The sequence below is a fragment of the Petromyzon marinus genome, unplaced genomic scaffold, assembly GCF_048934315.1.
Source record: "Petromyzon marinus isolate PM22_M1 ecotype Great Lakes invasive population unplaced genomic scaffold, UKy_Petmar_22M1.pri1.0 PM_Scaffold_249, whole genome shotgun sequence".
Taxonomy (NCBI): Eukaryota; Metazoa; Chordata; class Hyperoartia; order Petromyzontiformes; family Petromyzontidae; genus Petromyzon; species Petromyzon marinus.
The window spans coordinates 116,938-125,637 of record NW_027423223.1 but is presented as its reverse complement, the minus strand read 5'-3'; the positions used below and the strand labels follow the sequence as shown (position 1 = coordinate 125,637).

At 49.8% G+C, this 8,700-nt stretch overlaps 1 protein-coding gene across 1 annotated transcript; it reads left to right on the top strand.

Moving 5' to 3' along the window:
• Positions 1 to 208: 208 nt before the first annotated feature.
• On the top strand, positions 209 to 8,448 carry LOC116937478 (uncharacterized; the record flags this gene model as incomplete). Its single annotated transcript, XM_076063947.1, has 2 exons — positions 209 to 372; positions 5,880 to 8,448. Coding segments are annotated over 2 exons (791 nt in total), but the record flags the coding sequence as incomplete, so codon positions are not given.
• Between the last annotated feature and the right edge of the window lie 252 nt (positions 8,449 to 8,700).

Here is an 8,700-nt window from a genome sequence, read left to right as displayed (position 1 = left end):
TGTAGTGTATAGTAGTGTATAGTGTAGTGTATAGTAGTGTAGTGTATAGTGTAGTGTATAGTAGTGTATAGTGTAGTGTATAGTAGTGTTGTGTATAGTGCCTTTACCCCCCACGCCCCTCCCCCCACCCCCACCCCCTCCCCCACCCCCTCCCACCCCACCCCCTCCCACCCCCCCTCCCCCACCCCCCACCAACAACCTGGAGCAGGTGAGAAGCCGTTCGGCTGCGAGTTTGCGGGCTGTGACCGACGTTTCGCGAACAGCAGCGACCGCAAGAAGCACATGCACGTGCACACTTCGGCCAAGCCCTACCTGTGCAAGCTGTGCGACAAGTCGTACACACACCCCAGCTCCCTGCGGAAACACTTGAAGGTGAGGGTGTAGTGTAGTGTGTAGTGTAGTGTGTAGTGTAGTGTGTAGTGTAGTGTGTAGTGTAGTGTGTAGTGTAGTGTGTAGTGTAGTGTAGTGTGTAGTGTAGTGTGTGAGTGTGCGACAAGTCGTACACACACCCCAGCTCCCTGCGGAAACACTTGAAGGTGAGGGTGTAGTGTAGTGTGTAGTGTAGTGTGTAGTGTAGTGTGTAGTGTAGTGTGTAGTGTAGTGTGTAGTGTAGTGTGTAGTGTAGTGTAGTGTGTAGTGTAGTGTGTGAGTGTGCGACAAGTCGTACACACACCCCAGCTCCCTGCGGAAACACTTGAAGGTGAGGGTGTAGTGTAGTGTGTAGTGTAGTGTGTAGTGTAGTGTGTAGTGTAGTGTGTAGTGTAGTGTGTAGTGTAGTGTGTAGTGTAGTGTAGTGTGTAGTGTAGTGTGTGAGTGTGCGACAAGTCGTACACACACCCCAGCTCCCTGCGGAAACACTTGAAGGTGAGGGTGTAGTGTAGCGTGTAGTGTAGTGTGTAGTGTAGTGTGTAGTATAGTGTGTAGTGTAGTGTGTAGTGTAGTGTATAATGTAGTGTGTAGTTCAGTGTGTAGTGTAGTGTATAGTGTAGTGTAGTGTGTAGTGTAGTGTGTAGTGTAGTGTGTAGTGTAGTGTGTAGTGTAGTGTGTAGTGTAGTGTGTAGTGTAGTGTAGTGTGTGAGTGTGCGACAAGTCCTACACTCACCCCAGCTCCCTGCGGAAGCACTTGAAGGTGAGGGTGTAGTGTAGTGTGTAGTGTAGTGTCTAGTGTAGTGTAGTGTGTAGTGTAGTGTGTAGTGTAGTGTGTAGTGTGTAGTGTAGTGTGTAGTGTAGTGTGTAGTGTAGTGTAGTGTGTAGTGTAGTGTGTAGTGTAGTGTGTAGTGTAGTGTGTAGTGTAGTGTGTAGTGTAGTGTGTAGTGTAGTGTGTAGTGTAGTGTGAGTGTAGTGTAGTGTGTAGTGTAGTGTGTAGTGTAGTGTAGTGTGTAGTGTAGTGTGTAGTGTAGTGTGTAGTGTGTAGTGTAGTGTGTAGTGTAGTGTGTAGTGTAGTGTAGTGTGTAGTGTAGTGTGTAGTGTAGTGTAGTGTGTAGTGTAGTGTGTAGTGTAGTGTGTAGTGTAGTGTGAGTGTAGTGTAGTGTGTAGTGTAGTGTGTAGTGTAGTGTAGTGTGTAGTGTAGTGTGTAGTGTAGTGTGAGTGTAGTGTAGTGTGTAGTGTAGTGTGTAGTGTAGTGTAGTGTGTAGTGTAGTGTGTAGTGTAGTGTGTAGTGTAGTGTATGAGTGTAGTGTAGTGTGTAGTGTAGTGTGTGAGTGTGCGACAAGTCCTACACACACCCCAGCTCCTTGCGCAAGCACTTGAAGGTGAGGGTGTAGTGTAGTGTGTAGTGTAGTGTAGTGTGTAGTGTAGTGTAGTGTGTAGTGTAGTGTAGTGTGTAGTGTAGTGTGTAGTGTAGTGTGTAGTGTAGTGTAGTGTGTAGTGTAGTGTGTAGTGTAGTGTGTAGTGTAGTGTGTAGAGTGTAGTGTGTAGTGTAGTGTGTAGTGTAGTGTAGTGTGTAGTGTGTAGTGTAGTGTGTAGTGTAGTGTAGTGTGTAATGTAGTGTAGTGTGTAGTGTAGTGTGTAGTGTAGTGTGTAGTGTAGTGTGTAGTGTGTAGTGTAGTGTGTAGTGTAGTGTGTAGTGTAGTGTGTAGTGTAATGTGTAGTGTAGTGTGGTGTGTGAGTGTGTGAGTGTAGTGTAGTGTGTAGTGTAGTGTGTGAGTGTGTGATTGTAGTGTGTAGTGTGTGAGTGTAGTATAGTGTGTAGTGTAGTGTGTAGTGTAGTGTGTAGTGTAGTGTGTAGTGTAGGGTGTAGTGTGTAGTGTAGTGTAGTGTTTAGTGTAGTGTGTAGTGTGGTGTAGTGTGGTGTAGTGTGTAGTGTAGTGTGTAGTGTAGTGTGTAGTGTAGTGTGTAGTGTAGTGTGTAGTGTAGTGTGTGAGTGTGTGATTGTAGTGTGTAGTGTGTGAGTGTAGTATAGTGTGTAGTGTAGTGTGTAGTGTAGTGTGTAGTGTAGTGTGTAGTGTGTAGTGTAGTGTAGTGTGTAGTGTGGTGTAGTGTGTGTGTAGTGTGTAGTGTAGTGTGTAGTGTGTAGTGTAGTGTGTAGTGTAGTGTGTAGTGTAGTGTAGTGTGTAGTGTAGTGTGTGTGTAGTGTGTGTGTGAGTGTAGTGTGTAGTGTAGTGTAGTGTGTGAGTGTGTGAGTGCAGTGTGTGAGTGTAGTGTAGTGTGTAGTGTAGTGTGTGAGTGTAGTATAGTGTGTGAGTGTAGTGTAGTGTGTAGTGTAGTGTGTAGTGTAGTGTGTAGTGTGTAGTGTAGTGTAGTGTGTAGTGTAGTGTGTAGTGTAGTGTAGTGTGTAGTGTAGTGTGTAGTGTAGTGTGTAGTGTAGTGTATGAGTGTAGTGTAGTGTGTAGTGTAGTTTGTGAGTGTGCGACAAGTCCTACACACACCCCAGCTCCTTGCGCAAGCACTTGAAGGTGAGGGTGTAGTGTAGAGTGTAGTGTAGTGTAGTGTGTAGTGTAGTGTGTAGTGTAGTGTAGTGTGTAGTGTAGTGTGTAGTGTAGTGTAGTGTGTAGTGTGTAGTGTAGTGTAGTGTGTAGTGTGTAGTGTAGTGTGTAGTGTAGTGTGTAGTGTAGTGTAGTGTGTAGTGTAGTGTAGTGTGTAGTGTAGTGTGTAGTGTAGTGTGTAGTGTAGTGTGTAGTGTGTAGTGTAGTGTGTAGTGTAGTGTGTAGTGTAGTGTGTAGTGTAATGTGTAGTGTAGTGTGGTGTGTGAGTGTGTGAGTGTAGTGTAGTGTGTAGTGTGTGAGTGTGTGATTGTAGTGTGTAGTGTGTGAGTGTAGTATAGTGTGTAGTGTAGTGTGTAGTGTAGGGTGTAGTGTGTAGTGTAGTGTAGTGTGTAGTGTAGTGTGTAGTGTGGTGTAGTGTGGTGTAGTGTGTAGTGTAGTGTGTAGTGTAGTGTGTAGTGTAGTGTGTAGTGTAGTGTGTGAGTGTGTGATTGTAGTGTGTAGTGTGTGAGTGTAGTATAGTGTGTAGTGTAGTGTGTAGTGTAGTGTGTAGTGTAGTGTGTAGTGTAGTGTGTAGTGTGTAGTGTAGTGTAGTGTGTAGTGTGGTGTAGTGTGTAGTGTAGTGTGTAGTGTAGTGTGTAGTGTGTAGTGTAGTGTGTAGTGTAGTGTGTAGTGTAGTGTAGTGTGTAGTGTGTAGTGTAGTGTGTGTGTAGTGTGTGTGTGAGTGTAATGTGTAGTGTAGTGTAGTGTGTGAGTGTGTGAGTGCAGTGTGTGAGTGTGTGAGTGTAGTGTAGTGTGTAGTGTAGTGTGTGAGTGTAGTATAGTGTGTAGTGTAGTGTAGTGTGTAGTGTAGTGTGTGAGTGTAGTGTATAGTGTAGTGTGTAGTGTAGTGTGTGTGTAGTGTGTGAGTGTAGTGTGTAGTGTGTAGTGTAGTGTGTAGTGTGTGTGTGTGTGTGTGTGTGTGAGTGTAGTGTGGTGTGTGAGTGTGTGAGTGTGTGATTGTAGTGTGTAGTGTGTGAGTGTAGTGTAGTGTGTAGTGTGAGTGTAGTGTGTAGTGTAGTGTGTGAGTGTGTGAGTGTAGTGTAGTGTGTGAGTGTGTGTCGTGTGTAGGGAGTGAGTGTGTGAGTGTGAGTGTATCGTAGTTTGAGAGTGTAGTGTGTAGGGAGTGAGTGTAGTGTAGTGTGTGAGTTTGAGAGTGTAGTGTAGTGTGTAGTGTAGTGTAGTGTGTAGTGTAGCGTAGTGTGTAGTGTGTGAGTGTAGTGTAGTGTGTAGTGTGTGAGTGTAGTGTAGTGTGTAGTGTAGTGTGTAGTGTAGTGTGTAGTGTAGCGTAGTGTGTAGTGTGTGAGTGTAGTGTAGTGTGTAGTTTAGTGTGTGAGTGTAGTGTAGTGTGTAGTGTAGTGTGTGAGTGTAGTGTAGTGTGTAGTGTAGTGTGTGAGTGTAGTGTGTGAGTGTAGTGTAGTGTGTAGTGTAGTGTGTGAGTGTAGTGTAGTGTGTAGTGTAGTGTGTAGTGTAGTGTGTGAGTGTAGCGTAGTGTGAGTGTAGTGTGTGAGTGTGTGAGTGTGGGGAGCGGTAGTGTAGCGGTTAGCGCGCTGCGCTACGAACCTGGCGACCCGGGTTCGATTCCCGCTCACGGCCAACACCAGTGACGATTATCTGAGACCGATCCCGGGCCTCCCCTAGGTCGACTCAGCCTCAAATGAGTACCTGGTGCGGTGTGTAAACATTGCCACTAGGGAGACAAAGGCGGTCGGGGCGTGGTGCTGGCCACCCACCCCCTCGTGTACCGTTACCGGCCTTCATAGGTGCTCGCTAACAGCACTTGCCCCTACAGTCTGTTAAGGCTATATGGGGGATCTTTGTATCTTTGTGTGAGTGTAGTGTAGTGTGTAGTGTAGTGTGTAGTGTGTGTGAGTGTAGCGTAGTGTGAGTGTAGTGTGTACGGAGTGAGTGTAGTGTGTACGGAGTGAGTGTAGTGTGTACGGAGTGAGTGTAGTGTGTAGGGAGTGAGTGTGTGAGTGTAGTGTGTGAGTGAGTGTAGTGTGTGAGTGAGTGTAGTGTGTAGGGAGTGAATGTGTGAGTGTGAATGTAGCATAGTGTGAGAATGTAGTGTGTAGGGAGTGAGTGTACTAATTTGAGGCTGAGTCGACCTAGGGGAGGCCCAGGATTGGTTCAAATAATCGTCACCCGGTGTTGGCCGTGAGCGGGAATCGAACCCGGGTCGCTGGGTTCGTAGCGCAGCGTAGCAGCTGACCACTACACCCATCACTTCCCACCCTCACTCACTTCACACTCACTCACACCACTCACTCACTCACTCCACTCACCACTCTCTCACTCCGCTCACTCACTCACACACACCACTCACTAAATCCACTCACTCACTCACCACTCACTCACACACACCACTCTCTCACTCCGCTCACTCACTCACTCCACTCACCACTCTCTCACTCCGCTCACTCACTCACTCCACTCACCACTCTCTCACGCCGCTCACTCACTCACTCACACACTCACTCTCTCACTCCACTCACTCACTCACACATACACACTCACTCTCTCACTCACACACACACTCGCTCTCTCACTCACTCTCACTCTCACACTCACTCACTCTCTCACTCCACTCACTCACATGCTCACTCACACACTCACTCACACACTCACTCTCTAACTCCACTCACTCACACTCTCTCACTTACTCACTCCACTCACTCACTCCGCACTCAATACTCAGTCTCTCACTCACTCACACACACACACTCACTCTCTCACTCACACACTCACACACTCACACACTCACTCTCTCACTCCACTCACTCACACACTCTCACACACACTCTCACACTCTCTCACACACACTCACACACACTCACTCTCACACACTCTCACACACACTCACACACTCTCTCACTCTCCACTCACTCCACCCACCCGGGTATCCACCTCTTGCCCCAGGTCCACGAGGGGGTTCACGCTTCCCAGCCCTCGCCCGCTGCCAGCTCCGGCTACGAGTCGTCCACTCCTCCCGAAGCAGCAGCAGCAGCCACAACCGCAGCAGCAGCAACAGCAGCAGCAGCATCAGCAGCAGCCACAACAGCAGCAGCAGCAACGCAGCTGTCCACCGGCGGTTTGGCCATAAACCACATCAACAACAACAACAGCGACACCATCACTCGGCACCAAGTCGCCGGTGATTCAGGGCCCACGAGGCCACTCACCGCCCCCGTTACAGCCACCGGCTTCCTGCCACAGCACCACCAGGACCAGCACCACCAGAACCAGCACCACCAGGACCAGCACCACCAGAATCAGCACCACGGACAGCACCACCAGAACCAGGACCATGGACAGCACCACCAGAACCAGCACCACCAGAACCACCAGAATCAGCACCACGGACAGCACCACCATAACCAGCACCACCAGAACCAGCACCACCAGAACCAGCACCACCAGAACCAGCACCACGGACAGCACCATCACCAGCAGCAGCAGCAGCACCACCACCACCACCACCTACCAATAGCCGCTTGCGAAGTTCAAGCCAATTTTCATCCCAATTTCAATGAGTGGTACGTCTGAAGCGAGTGGTGGTGGTGGTGGTAATGATGATGATGGTCGTGATGATGATGGTGGAGATGGGATGATGATAGAGATGATGGAGATGGGATGATGATGGCGATGATGGTGGTGGCGACGGTGGTATCAATGGCTTCGCCCGAGGTTAATCTGGCGTCATCAGCAGCAACGTTTGGCTACACGGAGAAATCTCCACCGGACGCTTTGAAGTCCCGCGCTAGCGTGCAATGCCGCATTCGACATTTGAATTGTTGTTGTTGTTGTTGTTTTTATGTTGCGGCATTGCATGTGCTGTTGTGTACCCTTGTGTGTGTGTGTGTCGTGTCTCGTGTCTGTGCGTCCGCCTGTGGGTCTCTCTGGACACGCAGAGCCCAGCAGATGCGCGGGTTCCGTGTGTGCGCGTGTGTGTGTGTGCGTGTGTGCGTATATTTACATCGACTTTACATTGATACGTGCGTAGATACAAAGGGCATCCGCATAGCCCTCAATAAGCTATTAGGTCAAGTGCTGTTAGTGGCGGGTCGCAGCGCCAGAAGAATGCCGGAATGGACAGACAGGAGGGACGGTTGTGGCCTGGAACGACGCTTTCCCCGGCCGTCTTTGTCTCCCTTGCGCCGATGTTTGTTACACACCGCACCTTAGGCGGTGGGGGGCGAGGGGCTCTCCGGAAAACGGTTCACGCATTCGCCCGTCGCTGTTTATTTTGGCCGCGAGCGGTGAATCGTGGCGGAGTGAGCTAACCGCTGTGCCACGGCTCCCCAATCGTGAACGTTCACACACACACGCACACAAAGGCAAAGATCCCCCGTGTAGCCTCTAACAGACTGCAGGGGCAAGTGCGGTTAGTAGCGAGTAGCAGCAGCACCTGTGAAGGTAGACACAGACAAAGATCCCCTGTGTAGTCTCTAACAGGCTGTAGGGGCAAGTGCTGTTAGTAGCGAGTAGCAGCAGCACCTGTGAAGGTAGACACAGACAAAGATCCCCCGTGTAGCCTCTAACAGACTGTAGGGGCAAGTGCTGTTAGTAGCGAGTAGCAGCAGCACCTGTGAAGGTAGACACAGACAAAGATCCCCCGTGTAGCCTCTAACAGACTGTAGGGGCAAGTGCTGTTAGTAGCGAGTAGCAGCAGCACCTGTGAAGGTAGACACAGACAAAGATCCCCCGTGTAGCCTCTAACAGACTGCAGGGGCAAGTGCTGTTAGTAGCGAGTAACAGCAGCACCTGTGAAGGTAGACACAGACAAAGATCCCCCGTGTAGCCTCAACAGACTGCAGGGGCAAGTGCTGTCAGTAGCGAGTAGCAGCAGCACCTGTGAAGGTAGACACAGACAAAGATCCCCCGTGTAGCCTCAATAGACTGCTGGGACAAGTGCTATTTGCGAGCACCTATTAAGGCCGGAGGGGTGGGTGAGTGGCCAGCACCATGCCCGGCCGCCTTTGTCTCCCCCGTGACGATATTTACACACCGCAGCCAGGTACTCATTTGAGGCCGAGTCGACCTAGGTCATACACACGAAGCCGCTCTTAAACAAACGACAAGACCGGAGCGAGGACGGGGGGGGAGGGGGGACGACAGGGGGTGCTTGCCCTAAAGCAATGATGGAAATTCCACATTACGATGGCGGGGTGTGGCAAAGTCCGTCCACTGAATGCCCCAGCGTGTCGCGCGTGGCGAACCGTGCGTGACGTCGTTGTGGAGTGCCGCGCGTGACGTCGTTGTGGAGTGCCGCGCGTGACGTCGCTCTGCCCGTTGCGAACACGCGGCCGACCCGTGACGCGCTTACCGACGTCACAAAGGGAGGGGTGGGGTGTAGGGTCGGTCACGTGCGAAGATTCGAGGCCGCCGCGATCACTTTGTGTGTTTCTATCGTACCCCCGGTAATGATAATAATAATAACAATAATAATAACAATAATAATAATAACAACAATACCAACAACAAGGGCCACGCCGAGTCTGTGTGGCTCTCTTTAAATTTGTCGTCGTCGATGGTGATGATGATGGTGGTGATGGTGGTGATGATGATGACGGTGATGATGATGGTGATTGTGGTGATGGTGGTGATGGTGGTGATGTTGATGGTGATGATGATGGTGATGGTGGTGATGGTGGTGATGATGATGGTGATGATGATGGTGATGATGGTGATGATGATGGTGATGATGGTGGTGATGATGATGGTGATGATGATGATGATG